At 44.3% G+C, this 19,369-nt stretch overlaps 1 protein-coding gene across 4 annotated transcripts in view; it reads left to right on the top strand.

Moving 5' to 3' along the window:
• Window positions 1-19,369, top strand: part of LOC113902374 (phospholipid-transporting ATPase IB) — a 495,526-nt gene that overhangs the window by 103,533 nt on the left and 372,624 nt on the right. For 3 of the 4 annotated variants that reach the window (XM_027557554.1, XM_027557558.1, XM_027557559.1), the window contains exons 7-13: window positions 916-989; window positions 2,782-2,851; window positions 4,189-4,316; window positions 5,512-5,623; window positions 12,928-13,093; window positions 16,596-16,723; window positions 17,566-17,643. In XM_027557554.1, the coding sequence (XP_027413355.1) occupies window positions 916-989; window positions 2,782-2,851; window positions 4,189-4,316; window positions 5,512-5,623; window positions 12,928-13,093; window positions 16,596-16,723; window positions 17,566-17,643 (756 nt within the window). The remainder of the gene's footprint in view (window positions 1-915; window positions 990-2,781; window positions 2,852-4,188; window positions 4,317-5,511; window positions 5,624-12,927; window positions 13,094-16,595; window positions 16,724-17,565; window positions 17,644-19,369) is intronic. The other variant, XM_027557555.1, reaches the window with a different exon arrangement.

The following is a 19,369-nucleotide window of genomic DNA, read 5'->3' as shown; positions in this document are numbered from 1 at the left end:
AGAGGGGATTTAGGGACTGTTGGGGGGCTCTTTCCCTCCTTAAGAAACCTTCCTCTAGGTTGTCTTACACACGTAAGAGACAACCACACATAAGAACACCAGATAGAAAACTATTTTCAAATGAAATTCCAAGTAAGTAGTTTCTCATATATAAAAAACTTCTTAGTACTTTTTTTTTAAATCTAAGAAGCATTTCTACCCCATTAGCAAAGACAAGGGAAAGCCATAATTTCCCTGTCCTCCCACTTTGAACTAAAAAAAAAAAAATTCATGGCCTTTTTTCTTTTGAAAACATGAGTAATTTTCCTTTCTAGTTTTTTCCTTAACTAATTGCTTCTGATTTTGTTCTGTGTAATTAAACTATTCACATAAAATGTTTTTATGTTAAGAAAACGTTTTCAGTTTTCATAAATACTTTTGGTTGTGCTGGTTGTTGAAATAGGTGTGTGTCATCTTTGACATCATTATGGGATCTCCTTTAATTATTTGCCTTTCTGTTGCCTTTAAATTGGATATGAACGTCAGATGTTTACACGCACGGGGAAGGGGTGTCCCTGGGGAAGGGGGATTGATCCAGGCAGGCTCTGGATCTGTGCCCTTAGCCACTCGCCCTGCTGTCCACAGCCGTGGGGATGGACATGCGTGTGTTTGTAAGTGGATGAATAGCTGTGAGAAAGTGAGACCTTGGTCATTTTGACTCATCTCTCTTCTGCTCCTGCGTTCAGCATCATTGTAAAAAGGCAGTATTACCATTTGTCTGTATTGAAATGTTTTTATTCTTGTGGAGGAAAAGAATTTGAGCTTCTCTGCCTTAAACATCATGGCACAGTTACACAGTAATTTTTCCTCCAGATGTTTAACCACTTTGCACTTTCTTGTCTCTCATGCGTCTGTGTCCTTGTCCCCGGGTTCTAGGTGGCCGTGGGAGACATCGTCAAAGTCGTCAACGGGCAGTACCTTCCAGCAGACGTGGTCCTGCTCTCCTCCAGGTCAGGTGGGCTCGTGGGCAGGGCTTTGAAGTCGGTGTTGAGAACAGTAGAGTGTCACCTGGTGCCTGGAGAGGACTCCGGTCACCTTCCGTCCACCTCCGGGTCGCCACCCCTTCCCACTCTCCTCCTTTTTTACTCCTTTGCGTTGTCCTGCCTTCACCTTGTACTTTTTCCTGAACTTTTCTGTTTTTTGATTCGTTTTCATCTCATGGCTGTTCTGGGCTGTTCCTCATTGGTAGGGAAACATTTCAGAGCAGTGGAGTGGTGTGTTGAGTAGCATCAAGGTCACAGAGTCTCTGAAACTTGAGGACCAGCTCTGATGGAGGGTCCAGCCCAGTAGCCTTCCCCAGAATCCAGGCCTACCTTCACTAGAGGTTCAGAGACCACAGGCATTTCTCAACATCCGTGTGACCTGCAGATGGTCCATATTTTGCTCCCTTTCTGTCCAAGCATCATTGCCTTATTTTCTAGATAATTTGTGTCACAGAGGTGTCATCACTAAATGATAGATAAATGATAGACATCTCAGTCCTTGACTTTCCCCTGGATGACACATAAAATCATCTATCAGAGAAGAAAAGCCCAAATCAGGATAAGAATACACTTGAACTTGAGCTCAAGGTTAAACTAGATGCTGTACCGATGTCATGCTGGGAATCAGCGTCACACTGGGTGTGTGTGATTTGAGCGCAGACAGACTTTCTTTTATGGGACCGAATCACTCATTTTGTCAGATTTTAAGCCTTAGCACGAATTTTCTCCTTGAGATAAAAAGCTTAATAAAAGCACCCCAGGCCTGTAGAGAGAGAAAAGCACTGTATACACTGGAGCAGGGCTCATGTTTGTCCTTAATGATCAGTAACCCAGAAACTCTCAGAAATAGTAAAACGTTGATCACTTGATAGTTTGGGTTATGAGGATCGGATGTGACCCTCAGAAAGCCTGGTTTGAAGGCAGCGTGTCCGAGCAGACGTCACGTCTCCCGTGTGCTTGCTGGCGTTTGTGCCGAGACACCTGCTGAGCACGTCATCCCGTGTAATCTTCCCACCAACCCTAGACATCCCTACTTGGTCCATGAGAAATCATGGGATGCAGAGAGATGGGACAGCTGACTGAGGTCACACCACCAGGAAGGGCAGCGCCAGGAGACTGTACATGGCTGGTGGTCATAGAATCCGTTCTCTTAACCCCGAACTCTGCTGCCCGGATCTGAATATCCAAACTTGGGGTGTAGTCTCTGCCATGCCTACGTTTCTTCTTTGAATTTTCTGTCCTTGAAATTAGGTGTTTTGATTTAAAAGTTGCCTGTTGAGTTGCCTATTGACATAGTAAAAACTGTAGAAAGAAAAGGCCTGCAACCCCCTGCCTTGGTTTCTCAGCTCCTCCGGCCGTGATCTCGTTCAGAAGCCGCGTGTGCGGCTCTTGTGTGTGGGTGGCTCTTGTGTGTGGTCAAGGGCAAGCCGACCTCTGACTTTCAGGGTCACCTGAGCCCACTGGGCCGGTCTTAGCTGGGACATCTTGTGCTTCCCATCATGTGCCTGTTCCCTTCTGTTCATCCTCTGTTACTTCTGCCCAGGTGAGGTCAGGTGCCGTTGTGTGCGGCCCTTGTGGGCGGATCACTGGACTAGAGTGTCCGTCTGTCTGCCTGGTCAGTCGCTGCTCCTGCGCTGGTCGATTCTGACACCCCTGTGAGGGTCCACCTAGCAGAGTTTCCGTGGCGGAGGCTCTGTCAGCCGTGAAGTGCCAGAGTGGACCTTACTCAACTTGGCTGTTTCGTCTTCTCTCTCCTTAGTGAACCTCAGGCAATGTGTTACGTTGAAACAGCCAATCTGGACGGGGAGACGAACCTTAAAATACGTCAGGTAACGTGGCCCTTTACCACTTGCGTCGTCACGGAGCCCAGATTGTAACGCACTTCCTACAGGTTAACCGTCGGTGCCATTTCCAGAGGGAACAAAATGTTCTGTCACAAAAGGTGATGCCTTCACCCTGATAGGATCCATGGGAAGAGCACGGTTAGGCGAGGGATTCCTTGGGAGTGATGACAAAACTGGAAAAAGTGGGCTTCATTAGAGCGCAGGCCACGCAGGGAGCCATGTCTTGGTTTACATCTTACTGGACTCTCCACCTGTTGGGGTGGCTGGAAAGGGATCCTGGGAGAGGCAGTGGGCAGCACATGCAGCGACAGAGGACCCAGATGGGCTCTGGGCGCCTTACTGGACTTTGTTGTTTTCATGGAGATTCTAATTCTAGAGAGTAGGGCGCCTCACTGGACTTCGTTGTTTTCATGGAGATTCTAATTCTAGAGAGTAGTAGATTAGATTTCCAGTGTACAAAATGTCCATGCCTTAAATAAAGCTATTCGTACCATATATTTTAATTCTTGAATGGAGATTAGTCTTTACTAGAAAAGTTTTAAGTTTCAATGAACAATGATTCATTTTGACACTTCAGTTTTCTGCGGTACCAAGTGGAATTTGATGATTCTGTCCACATATTTTTCATTTCTGTGTTAGATATTTGGCTTAGACATTTTATTTTTCTCTTTAGAGAAGAGTCACAGGGCATTACACATCACGGTGTATTAAAGGGGTACTTTATTCTGTGTTTATGGTCATGTCAGGATACCGCTAATGAAGGATGCTTTCTGTAAGGTGTTTTGGTGTGCTAATTATCATACAGAAGCTCCATTACTTGGCCACCTGATGCGAAAAGCTGACTCAGTGGAAAAGACTTGATGCTGGGAAAGGTTGAAGGCAGGAAGAAAAAGGGGACAACAGAGGATGAGATTGTTGCATAGCATCACCAACTCAATGGACATGAGTTTGAGCAAACTCTGGGAGACAGCGAAGGACAGGGAAGCCTGGTGTGCTGCCGTCTATGGGGTCTCAAAGAGTCAGACAGGACTTAGTAACTGAACAACAACAAATTATGACTTTAGTATGAATGTGTCAGCATAGTAGTAGAGTCTTGACTTTCTGCTTCGTTGAATTTTTTTGAACCTTTTCTATTTGGTTGCTGTGGCCAAAGCCACCTATGATCCATCCTGAGGGGTTGATACGTTTGAGGACCCCCCTCCCCCCAAATGATTCCATTTTAGTTGATTCAGGCTTCCCTTTGATTAACAGTAGGGGTGCTGAGTGTTGTTCCCAAGCCTGGAAGGTTGTGTTTAGTTTCCTCTTGGGGTTGAACGTTTTAGGGTTTGAGTCACACTGCGGACATGCAGACGAGGGAGGTGCTGATGAAGTTGTCTGGGACCATAGAGTGCGAAGGGCCCAATCGCCACCTCTACGACTTCACCGGGAACTTGAACTTGGATGGGAAAAGGTACCACTTCCTCTTGTCTTAGTGGTTTTTATTTTAATCTTTAACGTGACTTAAGGATTATATATAGGAACTTTGGGAAATATCAGTTTGTCTTTTGGTTTCATAATGTTTTAAAACAGATTTCTCTATGTTGAGCTTTTTTCAAAACACCATTTAAATCAATTTAAGCCTTCCCTGAAATGTAAGGAAAGACCTGACTTTTGGCAAGAAAATGTCACAAGGGTCTGAAATAAGCTTCACAAAACTCACCTGGTGTGTCTTTCTGTGTGTGTTACCCATCAGGTAAAAGACTAGTTGGTTTTGGGTGCATAAAATTGTGCAGAAAAGCAGAAGAGAGGTGTCTGAAGTGTATAAAGGCCAACAGTTGTTAGAGAAACATCCTTTTTATTTATCTTTTTGCTTTCTTCTAAGTAGTCTATGCTTTTAGCAAGTTAAATGAAAGGAACAACTACCCTCCCATTAGAATGTTCACGGCCCTGTTTGTGTTCTGTCGTCCTTGTCCTCTTGGCATTTGGTTTATCATTTGAGTCATTTTTTGTCATTACGTTGGGCTGCAGTGTCTCTCTTCTGCTCATCTTTCATCATCATGCCTCTTACTAGCACTCCCCACCTTCACATTTGAACAGACCCAAAGGGAAGGACCCAGCCATAGGAATCAACCTGAGACTACTCTAAGTGTGACAGCTTTCTCGGTTTCATGCAGTCCTCAGAGCCATTCTGTAGACTATCTTTTTAAATTTCTAAATTTTCACTCAGGCTTTTATTTAACGAAGTCATCTTTGACAGATCTGATATTATAGCTTTGGTTTTTTTTTTTTTTCTTTTTTTTGTATAATCTATAAACTGACTTTCCCAAATGAATAAATTTCTGGTTATCTTAGCAAGTTCCTTTTTGTATATTGAGTTTCCTAATAGAGTTATAAGAGACAATATTTCCTCTTCATGTTTTAAAGGAAAAAAAAAGAAAGGAAACCTTTTCTGTGTTGATGAATGGATGAGGTCAGCCTTTCTGTGTGGGTCTCTTTTGGTGTAGATTAAGCCAGTGGTAACTTTTACGGCCCCTGTGTCCCAGTGAAATAGTCCAAATTCGACTAAAGGAAGCACTTCAGTTATTGTGGGTTTTTGTTTAAGGGGGAAGCTCATGCTCATTTGTTTTGAACTCTCATTGAATATAAATGTTGTTTCTTGTTTTTAGCCCCGTTGCCCTTGGGCCGGACCAGATCTTATTGAGAGGCACACAGCTTAGAAACACTCAGTGGGGCTTTGGCATAGTTGTCTACACTGGACATGACACCAAGCTCATGCAGGTAAAACATTTCTGTGCTGAGAAACAATGCCGATTTTAGTCTGTTTTTCCTGTTTGTTTGTTTGTTTTTTCTTTATGGAGTAGAGGGTGGAAAATGCAGATGTTGCATTTAAGAGGCTGGAGTTTTGTCTGTGAACCTAAATTTGGAAAGGAGGGGCCTTTATTTTGGTTCCCAGGTGGTTTCTCCTGGTTTTCTTTTCTTGTATCAGGTATTTGTTACCTCTTGCCTGAAATATCAACCATCTTTATTTTCTGGATCTAATGGGACAGTCAGTCCTCGCCTGTTTTGTCTTTAAACTCAAGGAGGGGATTTGTTCTACTTCTTAATTTTTCTCTCTACTTCTCCTTCTCACACGATTGATTAAGATTTTTTAGGAAATTGTCTTATTTAACTGAATTGTAGGCAGTTGAACAGAGAAGGCAATGGCACCCTACTCCAGTACTCTTGCCTGGCAAATCCCATGGACAGAGGAGCCTGGTAGGCTGCAGTCCATGAGGTCGCTAGGAGTCGGACACGACTGAGCAACTTCGCTTTCACTTTTCACTTTCATGCATTGGAGAAGGAAAGGGTAACCCACTCCAGTGTTCTTGTCTGGAGAATCCCAGGAATGGGGGAGCCTGGTAGGAAGCCGTCTGTGGGGTCGCACAGAGTCGAACACGACTGAAGCGACTTAGCAGCAGCAGCAGGCAGTTGAAAATCAGTTAGTTTTGAAATCATGTTTGTTCTTTGTATCTTATACCAAAGAGAAAAAGTAGTAAAATGATTTTGTTCTTTCTCCCTGTTCATTTTTTAAGATTATTATCATTAGGATTGGCTTTTCAACTTGTCTGTCCTTTTGTATAGCCTCCGAGACACATATTTGGTGATATTTCTTGACTTAAAAGTGTTTAGTGGCCACCATGCACCATATCTTGTACCAGGCTTTGTGGATACAATAGTGAAAGGCCCTGTCTCACCCCCCCAGAGAGTTAGATAGACCGAGGAGTGATGGGGATTACAGAGTGGAGAGATGATTGTGTGATGCAGGTCATTCCTGAGGGCCGTGGGTCCATGGGGACTTCCCATGTGGCTCAGTGGTCAAGAATCCACCTGTCAATGCAGGAGACACAAGAGATGAGGATTCAGTCCCTGAGTTGGGAAGATTCCTTGGAGTAGGAGATGGCAAGCTGCTCTAGTATTCTTGCCTGGAAAATTCCATGGGCAGAGGAGCCTGGAGGGCTACAGTCCATGGGGTCACATAGAGTTGGACATGACTGAGCAGGCGCACGCGCACACACATACACACACACACAGGTCCATATGGAAGGCCAGCCAGCCCAGGTTGCTGCTAAGTCTCTTCAGTCATGTCCAACTCTGTGCGATCCCATAGACGGCAGCCTATCAGGCTCCTCTGTCCCTGGGATTCTCCAGGCAAGAACACTGGAGTGGGTTGCCATTTCCTTCTCCAATGCATGAAAGTGAAAAGTGAAAGTGACGTCACTCAGTCCTGTCAGACTCTTCGTGACCCCATGGACTCCAACCTATCAGGCTCCTCTGTCCATGGGATTTTCCAGAGGTGTCATTTGACCAGACACCAAGAAGCACATTTTAGACATTGAATTGAAGAACAGAGGCTGTTGTGTTGGTCCGCTCTTGAAGGTCAAATGATATAGAAGAAGAGAGTTAGCTATTGATTAGGACCAATAGGGGGATATAGCCCAGTGTCTACACCAGCTGGTCACTGCAGTGCAGACAGGAGAGGAAGGTCAGGGGGATTAGAAGGGCTGAGACTCACTGAAGTGGAGGAAGATTGATGAGTGACAGGCCTCTGTGCAGGGCGCTTGGCTTTGACCTCCTGGGACAGAGGGTTTGTGGAGTAGAGGGACCCAGGCCTGATCTCCAGGGGCTAGGATGCTAAAGGAAAGCTGTTGGAGGCCATTGAGGAGTGATGGACGATGCAGGGACCACAGCATTTGGTGACCATAGGATGAGGGCCAGGTAGAGAGGGACGCTGAAGCTGGTGACTTGAGTCTTCAGGGAGTGGGGGGAGGGGACAGTTGGTGGACTTCCTGGGGGAAGGGGCAGAAGGCAGTGTAGCCAATGCAGGAATGTTAAATGTGGGTTTTAAACGCAGCACTGGAGGAAGAAAGTGTCAGAGTATTAGCGGGTCCTGGGTATACGCTTAGTAACATTGTCTTCTGCAGCATGGGAGTCTGCACGGAGACCCCCACCTGCCGGGGGGACCTCCCGGGAAGCATGGGTGAGGCAGGGGCAGGGAGGAGGGCCTAGGGGCTTAGGGCAGTCCTGGTCTTGGAGGCAGGCGGGTTGCTGCAGAGCGCACTGGGCAGGAGGGGTCCATGGCAGCTCACAAAGAGAGGAGCTGGTGAGTGCTGGGAGGCAGCTCTTGAGTGGATGAAGACGCACTTACCTGGGATGCACCTGCTCCAGCCTTCCTGCAGGTCCTCACCTGTCTACCAGCGCTGATCAGAACACGTGAAGTGTGTGGGTTCTGAACGGCTGTGTGGAAGACCTGAACTCCGTGAATAGCTTAGTGCCCTGCCACCTGGGGAGGGTCCTCACCCTGCTCCAGCCCAGCATCAGCAGCCAGCGGCCAGAGCTGGAAGCCCCAGTGGCCACACTTCACCTCCGTCTTTATGATGAAGTGACAGAACACGAGGCACCCGCTCAGATTTGGGCAGGGCCCTGAAACTAGTTTTCAGGTTGTGCATTTTACAAATGTGACCGCTCTCTAAGATTCCTTGTACCCTGAGTGGTTCTTTTTTCAGGGTGCAGTACTGTTTCTCTGTGGAAATCTTGGGCTTCCCCAATGGCTCAGTGGGTAAAGAATCCACCTGCAATATAGGAGACTCAGGAGATGCGTGTTCTATCCCTGGGTCGGGAAGATCCCCCGGAGAAGGAAATGGCAACCCACTCCAGTGTTCTTGCCTGAAAAAATCCCATGGACAAAGGAGCCTGGCCGGCTAGAATCTGTGGGATCACAAAGAGTCATACACGACTGAGCGACTAAGCACGCTGTTTCTCTAGATCGTGTATTGGTAATACAGCTTCGTTAACTAAGGCGTAAGAGATAATTAAGTGACACTCAAGAGTGATTCTGCCCTCCCTTCGGTGAACAAGGTACATACACTAAGTGAACTCGTGAGGTCTGTGTCCCCTGAGTGTGCTGGGCACCTTCCTTGCCTCTGCATGTGGTAAGCCTCTTTGTGAGCCTTCTTACGTGTTGACTGCTCAAGTGCAGAATAATGGAAAGCCCCAGGAACGGCTGTGCTAGGGTTGCTGTGCCTTTAGGGCTAAAACAACAAGTAAAGATAATGAGCTTTTAAAAGGAATATAATGTAACACACGTAGCTGGAAGCCATCCTGTTTGTGAAATAACGTTTCTGTCTGTACTTGTGCTGCTTGACCACAGAGAGGAAACACTGTTGCCTTAGGGTTCTTCTCCATTTTTGTTTTTTCAACTCTCACCTCAATGTCTTTCGCTCTTCAGAGTTCCCTCATTTCATGTGGAGAGTACTTACAGGTAAAAATTTTTCAATGTCTGCTGTTTCTGTTGATTGACTGAATGGGAAAGAGATACCGTCACATTAATAACAGCAAATAGTGCCCCATGCATTGTTCCAAGAAACTTGCATTTATGAACTCATTGATTTCTCACAACAGTGCTATGAAGAATACAAATTGTTGTTCCCATTTTCTAGATGAGGACACAGGCGCAGAACCTAAGTAAGTTGCCAAAGTTATATTCCCAGTAAGAGAGAGCTGGGATTCGAACCTAGGCAGTCTGGCTCCTTGTTCTGACTAGTACCCTGCTAACTGTTTTCTTAGAAGGGAATCAAACATGAAGTTCAGGCCTGATTTAAAATTTTGCAAAATCTGATGTTTTGGCTTGTTTCTGTTTAGAACTCCATCACTCAGAAGTAGCAGTATTTTCTGAGAATTTTGGAGAGGAACTTATATCAGATTCCTACTTGCATTATTACAGGCTCATCACTACAAGGAGAAATGCTTAGGGAAGAGGAGTGAGCACGTAGACCTTGTCTCCCCTAAGTACATGGGCTGAAGCTGGAAGTTTTGGGTTGTTGCTCTTGTGTTTAATGAAACACAGCTTCTCTTAACCCAGTTAACTGGCCAGGATTCAAACACTGGGAAAGATCAGAAGTTATTAAACTTACAGAGTCATAGAAATAATGTTTATTGTAAATTTTTTCCTACTTGTATCTCCAATGAATGTTTATTAAAAATAACGTTTAAAAGGTTGGGGTAGGCAGTCTTGAAACAGGTCTTCTGTCTCTTGCCATGAGGCCAAAGATGGTGTGTCAACCTTATCAACTTTGAGATGATATTTGATGAGTTGGCCTTTACTGATGGATTTCCATTTAGATTCCAGAGGAAAATTTTTTAAAAATCTTCAAAGGATGAGTAATTTAGGGAACTATAAAGTGAAACTAAAATGAAGCTCCAAAATCACTGCAGATGGTGACTGCAGCCATGAAGTTAAAAGACACTTGTTCCTTGGAAGAAAAGTTTTGACAAACCTAGACAACATATTAAAAAGCAGAGACATTACTTTGCCAATGAAGGTCTGTCAGTCAAAGCTATGGTTTTTCCAGTAGTCATGTATGGATGTGAGAGTTGGACTATAAAGAAAGCTGAGTGCTGAAGAATTGATGCTTTTGAACTGTGGTGTTGGAGAAGACTCTTGAGAGTCGCTTGGACAGCAAGGAGATCCGACCAGTCCATCCTAAAGGAAATCAATCCTAAATATTCACTGGAAGGATTGACGTTGAAGCTGAAACTCCAATACTTTGGCCACCTGATGCGAAGAGCTGACTCATTGGAAAAGACCCTGATGCTGGGAAAGATTGAAGGCAGGAGGAGGAGACGACAGAGGATGAGATGGTTGGATGGCATCACCAACTCGATGGACATGAGTTTGAACAAGCTTCAGGAGTTGGTGATGGATAGGGAAGCCTGGCAGGCTGCAGTCCATGGGGTCACAAAGAATCAGACACAACTAAGCGACTGAACTGAACTGAAAGTGAAATGGAGAAAAGAGTATATGTGAAGGAGATGGTGCTATGCTGTTTAGATTCTTATAAGACTACAAAATCACCAGCTTCGCAACTCCTAGACTCCCCAACCTCACAGAAAGCCACAGTAACAGTAGTCTTGGATTTGGGGATAGAATTCAGATAAGTTGCAGCCTTCTGTGGTCTGAGATTCTCTATGGAACATAGGAATGAGTCGCTTTTCGTTTTTAATCTTGATTTTGTTCTCACGTTGTGCCTTTGTGGTCTTACTTTCAGGGACATTTTCATCCTAGCTCTGTTGGGGTCCGATAGATTGGGAAGAGGGAGGGAGAGAGTGGACTTGAGTTGGCACCATTTTTATGGCCAGTCAGTGCCCTGCAAGCATTCAGATCACCCAATCTTGCGAATCAGTGTCTCCTGTAGAGGGACAAGGCTCAGGACTCATGGAAAGAGACTCTGGAGGGGAGCTCCCGCCTCCCCACCCCCACTGTCCTCCCCTGGCTTCTGCTCTTTCTTCCTCCAGGAGGGTTGTCACCATCTGCTGTGTTACTGTGTCAGTTTCCCGTTGCTCCTACAACAAATCGCACAAATGCCGTGGCTTACAACCACATGAAGCTCTTACATGACATTCTCTAGGGCGGAGGTCTGTTGAGGGTCTCATCCACATCGTGGTGTTGGCCAGCAGCCTTCCCCTTTAGAACATTCCAGGAGGTTCCAGAGGAGACTCCTTTCTTGCCTTTCCCAGCCTCCTAAAGGCTGCCTGAATTTCTTGGATGGCAACCCACTCCAGTATTCTTGCCTGGAGAATCCCATGGACAGAGGAGCCTGGTGGGTTACAGACCATGGAGTTGCAAAGGGTCGGACACAACTGAGCGACTAAGCACATCCATCTTAGGGACTTCCCTGATGGCTCAGTGGTAAAGAATCTGCCTGCCAATGCAGGAGACTCAGGTTTGATCCCTGGGTTGGGAAGATTTCCTGGAGAAGGGAATGGTAACCCTCTCCAGTATTCTTGCTGGTAAATCCCATGGACAGAGGAGCCTGGTGGGCTATAGTCCATGGGGTTGTAAAGAGTCAGACATGACTGACTAAACAACAATAACATCCATCTTCAGAGCATCAACACTGCATCTCTTTCGCCATTTGTCTCTAGTTATAGCTCCCTCTGACCACAGCTGGGAAAGGATCTCTTCCTTTTCTGCTTTTGAAGACCTAAGTAATTAAATTGGGCCTATTTGGAGAATTCAGGTTAATCTCCCTAAGTCATACCAGAAAAGCCCCTTTGCCATATAAAGTAACATATTCATGGTCCAGGTCATCTTGGGGAGGAACGTTATTCTGTTCACCACAGCTACCTTCAGAGATTTTCAAAAAATGACTCTTCAGTGAATACCTGTCCAGTGCAAACAGCTGTGTTGACTCTTCCACTGCAGAGGGTATACAGTTCCAAAGGGGATGTGCGGTGATCCTCAAATCTGGTCTTAATGAAGTTTTCTGGACTCAATTGCTTATTGTGTAGCTGGGCTGGTTTCCCCACCAGCAGTGAGAAAGCAGGCCATGAACATTTTCAGACGGCTGCACTGTCTTTCTGCTTTTGTCGTTGCTTCCTGCCTGTATTCTGTCTGTGGTTAGGACCTTATGACTCTGTTCAGAATTCTCCTGGCCCCTCAAGCTTTCTTGACTCTTCTTTATTTTTTGTTCACAGTTTTCCAAATGAACTCCTCCTCTATCCAGTTATTTTTGACACCTACTGTTCTATTTTGCATTATTGACGTGTGTGTTTGTGTATGTCTTCCCCTGCCCCCCCCGCACTGCCCCAATTAAAATTTGAGCTACTGAGCTTAAAAAATAGCTCATCATGTGTTAATAGCTATGTTATTCCTTTGAAGATTCTAGATTTTCCTGATGTAGAATCTTTGTTTCTCTTAAATTAGCAACATCTTGATTTCTTTAAAACTGCATCTAAATGACGTAGAACCTGCCATGTTCTAAGATCACACAAGTAGCTAGTTTTTTGTGAAAATGTAGTCATAAGAAGCACAGACTGAATCCGGTAGAGTTGAGATGATTTTTAGAGTGTGTCGTCTTTGTTCTTTATGTAAAACTAGATGTTGATTGAGGCACATAGTACACTTTAAAATTTCTTTGCTTATTGGGCAAAGAAAATATAGTCTTTTTATTTGTTGAATTTGGTTAACTTGCCTCCTTTCCCCCCTCCTCTTGGACCCTGAGTATGTTCTGTGACCCTTATTGATTTTAAACGCTCTTGTGCAGAATTCCACCAAAGCCCCTCTCAAGAGGTCGAATGTGGAGAAGGTAACCAACGTGCAGATCCTGGTGCTGTTCGGCATCCTGTTGGTCATGGCGCTGGTGAGCTCGGTGGGGGCCCTGTACTGGAACGGCTCTCAAGGAGGGAAGAACTGGTACATCAAGAAGATGGGTACGTGCTGGGCGGGCTGCTGGTTGACGTGGTCCATGCTTCCGAGTACGTGCCATCCTTTCTCCTTCTTCACCCTTGGGCTGTTGTGCACAAAGCCCATCTTTGAAGAACTGGAAGAACAGGAGTCTTGTGATAAAGTGAAGGTGGACTCATCTGGGGATTGTTGTATGTTCAGATGATTATTTCTTAAAATTACTTATGTTTTGGCTGCACTGGGTCTTCACTGCTGCGTGCACGCTTTCTCTAGTTGTGGCAAGTGGGGGCTACTCCCTATTTGTGGTACGCGGGCTCCTGATTGTCATGAGAGGGCAAACAGGCTCCAGAGCCTGTGGGCTCTGAAGTTGCGGCACACAGGGTCAGTTGCCCCGAGGCTTGTTGCCTCGAGGCAGTTGCCCCGAACTGAACACACGTCCCCTGCACTGGCAGGCAGATTCTTAACCACTGGACCACCAGGAAAATCCCAGATGATTCCTTTTTGATTGTTAGTGTTGGAGTTATTATCTTAGTGGTTGCTTTAGGAATTACGGTGTATGTCTTAATTCATCAGCATCAACTTCAGATTAATACTAACTCAATTCCAATAAAATATAGAAACTTGACTCCATTGTAGGTCCATTTTCTTCCCTACTTTGTGTTGTTATTACCATGTGTATTACATCCGTCTTTGTTATCAAGCCAATAGTACAATGTTGTACTTACTGCCTACGTACTTTTATGTCTCTTAAAGAAGCAAACAGAAAAAAACAAGTGTATTTATAGAGTTGTTTCACTTTGCTTACTTATTTACTTTTATTCCCAGTTCTTTTCGTTTCTTCTTATGTATCTGAGTTACCAACTTGTTATGTCTTTGCTTCACATACCTTCTTTGTTTCCTGACTTCTTTTCGCTGACATGTATTTTACATCGGGGCTTCCCTAGTGGCTCAGTCGGTAAAAAAAAAATTCGCCTGCTCTGCAGGAGACTGCTTGCAGTGCAAGAGACATGGGTTCCATCCCTGGGTTGGAAAGATCCCCTGGAGAAGGAAATGGCAAGCTACTCCAGTGTTCTTGACTGAAGAATCCCATGGACAGAGGAGATGGGTAGGCTGCAGTCCATGGGGTCACAAAGAGTTGGACATGACTGAGCAACTGAACCACTGCTGCCGTGTTACAGCTAGATATGTCCATCGTGCTATTTTATAATCTTTTACCACTTAAAAAAAAATCCAAGTGAAAGTATAGAACATATGTAATTATATTCTTTTATAAGTACTTATATAATTACCTGTATTGCCCTTGTTTCTTTATGTACATTGAATTGCTGTCTGGTGTCACTTCCTGTTGTCCTGGAGAATTTCCTTTGTTATTTCTTGTGAGGCCAACTGGATAGCAACAAATCATCCCAGGTTTTTATCTTGGACTTCTAGGGGGTCAGCCTAGCTTAGAAGTCAGCCAGTGGGTGGTCAGAGCTTGTCCTGACCTTCCCTTGAGCCAGTGAGGGGCCAGTTGTTTGATCTGTGTGTGGCTTCGGAATTGGCCTCACTGATGGGAAGTTTAAAATCGACCCCGCATTCAGTCAGGGACTAGAGGCTCACCAGGACTTGACATGGACCTGCCCTCTGGACCACCAGGGCGGGGTATAATCTTAGCTAGTTTTCCTTGGCCATCTTTCCGTGGATCTGCCTGTTTAATTTCTGTCTACTCTGCAGTTTGCCCCTTCTAGTATTGGGAGAGATTTGTCTTCCCTGATCCGGGAGGTCTATTGTTTTTTCACAGTGCCCTAGGCAGGGCAGTTTTATGCTCTGCTTCAGATACTGTCGGATCCCTCAGGCTGTTCCTGTTCTGACAGTCTGTCCCGCCCTGGGATAGAATTTACCCAACGTGGGCTGGGGTGGGGATGAGAGTTGCCAGTCCTCAGGGCCCTCCCCACCTACCACCCGGAGCAGAACTTAAGCAACGTGGATCTGGGGGAGAGAAGGAAAAAACAGACTTTGGCTTAAATGCCAAAGTCTCCCACTCATTGAGATTGAGCAGTTATTCTTGAATTCATGCTTTTGAATTTTTTGTGTGCTCTATGATCGGTTTCTCAGCACTTTGAATGCTTGTTTTGATAGTTTTGTCCAGTTTTATGGCTTCTTGTTTTGAGAGAAGATTTGCTAATCTCCTTCCACAGCAATTCCAGAAAAATAAATAAAATTTAATGACAAAATAAGTAATGATATGTTGAGTAATACATTTGAATTTTAAACTTTGAAGTATTTCTTGGGATAATTATTATTCCCACCTTTCTTTATATTTTAGTTAAATTGATGAAAACATTTATTTTTTCCCCTTTCCTAGTTATCTCATATAGAAAGCTCACACATTTTGAACTGCCCAGAAAGACTCTCGTTGCCACTTTATAGATGGGAAAAGTCACTGGGACTTCCGTTGTAGGTTGGGTCAAAAGTCCTTGATTTTGGTTCTTAAAACGGATTTCAACCATTTGTATGTTTAGCTTCAAGCGTGAAGGCAGATGGATTTGTGTATGTGTTAGCTGCAGCATGTCATGGTTTAGGCACATAAACAGCAGTGACACTATACTGATACCTAAGCTGTGTGGAAACTGTCATTTAAACTGCTCAGCTGACATCAAACTCCAGTACCAGCTGCATGATTTACAGTGAAGAATTTGCCTATTTTTTTCCGTTCAGTGCTTTGTGCCTTGTTATCCTTAGGGTGAAGTCTGAGTAGCTCCCGTAAAAGCCATCAGACTTCACATTTGTGCCATCCGTGTCAGAGCTTTGACTTCAGAGAACTTTCCTCTTTGACACTCAGAGACCCTGCACCTCTGCCTCCTCTCCTGGTCCCTCCTCCCGCCTTAGCTGATTCTAGTTCAGATTCTTCCTTTAGGGACCATGTTCCATTAAGACATTCTTTCTCTTGTCTTCTATAAATAGGCTCAAAGCTTCCTGTCTGCCTCCCTGTCTGCACCTGTTTTGCCTCTTCACACTTGCCCCAGTTTGACCAATTCTTTAGGGTGTAAATACACTCTTACCTTAGTGAGGTTGTAGGTATTCCTATCCTCTTTTCTGCATCCTGTTCAGTTAGCTGCCTTCATGCCATCCTCCAGAGCTTGTCTTAAGCCTCCGTTCTTCTGGATGGTTTTGAGTGACTGTGACTGTACCTTCCCATTAAACCCCTGCTGCCATGGTGTCTGCATGCCTGTGAACTCCTCTTTAATCGATATCTCCTGCTGCATAATCACCTTGGCAGATGCTGACTTCTGCTCACCCCCTTCCCTCAAAGCCTCCTATTGGAAGCCAGCTCTTTATTGGAAGGAATTGTGTCATCACAGCCTTGTGTATCCACAGTTCATGGCACAGAGCAGGTGTTCAGTGACTATTTCAACTTGAATCTCTAAATGTACACTTAAGCCAGTCAACTCCTTCTGTGAACATCTTTCAGAAAACTGCCAGCGTAATAAAGTTCAGGGATACTGAACGGAGACTAAGCTATGCACATATTATGGTTTTCTTCTGCAGATGCGACCTCAGACAATTTCGGATACAACCTGTTGACATTCATCATCCTCTACAACAATCTGATTCCCATCAGTCTGCTGGTGACTCTCGAGGTTGTGAAGTACACACAAGCCCTCTTCATAAACTGGGTGAGTATCACACGGGGCAGGAAGCAGAGCTGCTGGGGACGTGTCATTTCCTAATATCCTGTCGGAGCCTTAGTGTTGAAACTGGGCCTCCAGAAAAAGAGGAGCGTCATTGATTTATAATTCGATCTGGGATTTCACTGCCTAGAGACTGGGCAGGGTTGTCCCTGAGCCAGTGGTGGTGGTGACTAGTCACCTGGTGTCCCAGTTTCCTGGGTCATGAAACAGGCAGGTGCTCTCAGGAGCATCAGTGGGATAATGGAGAAGAAGGCAAGCAGGTCCCTGTCTTCCAGTGCATGGGCATGAAGTGGCTGCAGCTGCTCATGCTTTATGGTCTCCTTAGTGCAGAAGGAAAGCTCTCTTAGGTGTGTCTGCTTAAGTGTCCTTTAGATCAAAATTCACAGTGACAGTGAGCTTGGGTTCTGTTGCAAGAGTCCAGGTGGAATTTTCAAGGACCCTGCCATGGTTGTGAAGCCCCGGACCTCAGCAGCTAGTATTTGATGACCAGACACTTTCATGTGCTTTTTTTTTTCATGGGCATTTTTATTTGAGCTTCACAACAACCCTTTGAATGAGGTATTAGCTAAGCTCAGAAGTATGAGTTAGTCTAGGTTAGGAAAATGATCATCTGGAAGCCAAATCTTCTAGATATAAATAAATACCATGTTTTCCCCTGTATCTTAGTGTTTTTCTACATAAATAGACCCTGTATTTTCACCACTAACTTAAAAATTAGCATTTATTTGAGTTACCTGTTTTAACAGTTACCTGTTACCTTCTTAATCTAAATGAGTGATGAACGGTGGAGATTTGCTGAAGTCCCCCCACTCCTTTCCCTCTCTCAGGACACAGATATGTATTATCTAGGAAATGACACCCCTGCCATGGCCAGGACGTCAAACCTTAATGAAGAGCTTGGCCAGGTGAGAGCCTCTTGGGGACTTTGGGACAGTGATGTGAGCATGGGGGCAGACAAGTGTTGGGAGAACTGTGAAGAGATTGTGCAAAAATAAGTCTCCATAAAGGTGGTTTTGATGTCTGAAGAACTCTGTAGTATTTGGAGGTATTATTCAATACAAATGTTAATTGATCTTGACTTGCTTTTTGAGGCAGGGATAGATCTTATCGCCTAGAAGATCTTATCACCTGCAACACATTCAGTACAAAAACTATAGTGCAAGTTCACTTTGTATGCAAGATTGTTAATCAAGAGCAAATAAAGGGAAGACAATGGTTAAGATGCTTGGATATTGGGTTGTTGTTCAGTTGCTAAGCTGTGTCTGATTCTTTGCGACTCCATGGACTGCAGCACGCCAGGCTTCCCTGTCCTTCACTATCTTCCAGAGTTTGTTCAAACTCATGTCCATCGAGTCAGTGATACTATCTAACCATTTCATCCTCTGTTGCCCCCTTCTCCTTTTGCCCTTAATCTTTCTCAGCATCAAGGTCTTTCCCAAGGAGTTGGTTCATTGGATTAGGTGGCCAAAGTATTGGAGCTTCAGTTTCATCATCAGTCCTTGCAGTGAATATTCAGTGTTGATTTCCTTTAGGGTTGACTGGTTTGATTTCCTTGCTGTCCAAGAGACTTTATGTGGGGGCTAATTTGAAGGACACAAATCCATAACATCTCTCACATGTTCCTGCTTTCGTCTCTGTAATATTTCAGGGACCCAGTTTCTTTTCCACTATCACCCCCAAACCCCTCTTGCCTTTCTACTGAGTTACACTTTGCATTATGTCCTCATTGTGAGTTGAAATCACTGCAAAGTCTAGGTCTGTTGAATGCACTATAATTACAGATTATAATTTCATTTTATTTACTTATCTTATATGATTCTCCCAACAACCCCATGAAGTGAATGCAGTATATATCAGACTAAACCGGCCTCTTTTTGAACCCTGCTCCAGTCTTCCAACAGAGTTAATTTACCTCTCTTCAGTGTTTCTGCAACAATCTCTCCAAACATAAATACAGTAAAAAAGAATGACAGTTATATGTGTCTGTTTCCATCCTGGGATTTCTAAGCCTGTTCAAAGGTGTGGAGACGAGCTCTTTGGTCATCTTTGTCTGCCTTTGTTATTTTAGCATAATGGTTAGCATAACTTTGTTCTCAGATGCTGTTGAACTGGACCCAAATGATTGAAGGATTCAATATCCTCCAGCTCCCACGATGAGACAGTTCATCCTAATCGGGAATAGGAAAAGTTTGCATGGGGAAGTAGTTCTGAGTTGGAACTGAAAAGACAAGTCAAAATCCAATAGGCAGAATAATAGAAAAATCTTAATTCCTTATTATAAAATTGTCATTTTAAAATATTTTGATATCATCTTTTAACTTTTAAAAAAGAAACAGGAAGAGATACTGCTTTTGAAAGGCTGATTCTACTGAACTTTTTATACCCCTAGTCTTACTGCAGATAAAGCTTATATTTAAACTTGTTTATGGTTAAAGCATTCATCACTTTAATAGTGTACTGATTTCATATTTCTGTGTACTATTTGACTTCTTTAGGATCATTAATAATCATTACTTGAAGGCACTTTAAAAATAATTCTTAGTATTTGCTTATGTTGTATCAGTTAGGAAAAGTCTAGAGTACACAATTCTTGTTATTAATCTGTCTTGTATAAAAACAGTGCAGTGTGAC

This window comes from Bos indicus x Bos taurus, chromosome 12 (genome assembly GCF_003369695.1).
Source record: "Bos indicus x Bos taurus breed Angus x Brahman F1 hybrid chromosome 12, Bos_hybrid_MaternalHap_v2.0, whole genome shotgun sequence".
NCBI lineage: Eukaryota > Metazoa > Chordata > Mammalia > Artiodactyla > Bovidae > Bos > Bos indicus x Bos taurus.
This window is presented reverse-complemented; position numbering and strand designations above follow the sequence as displayed.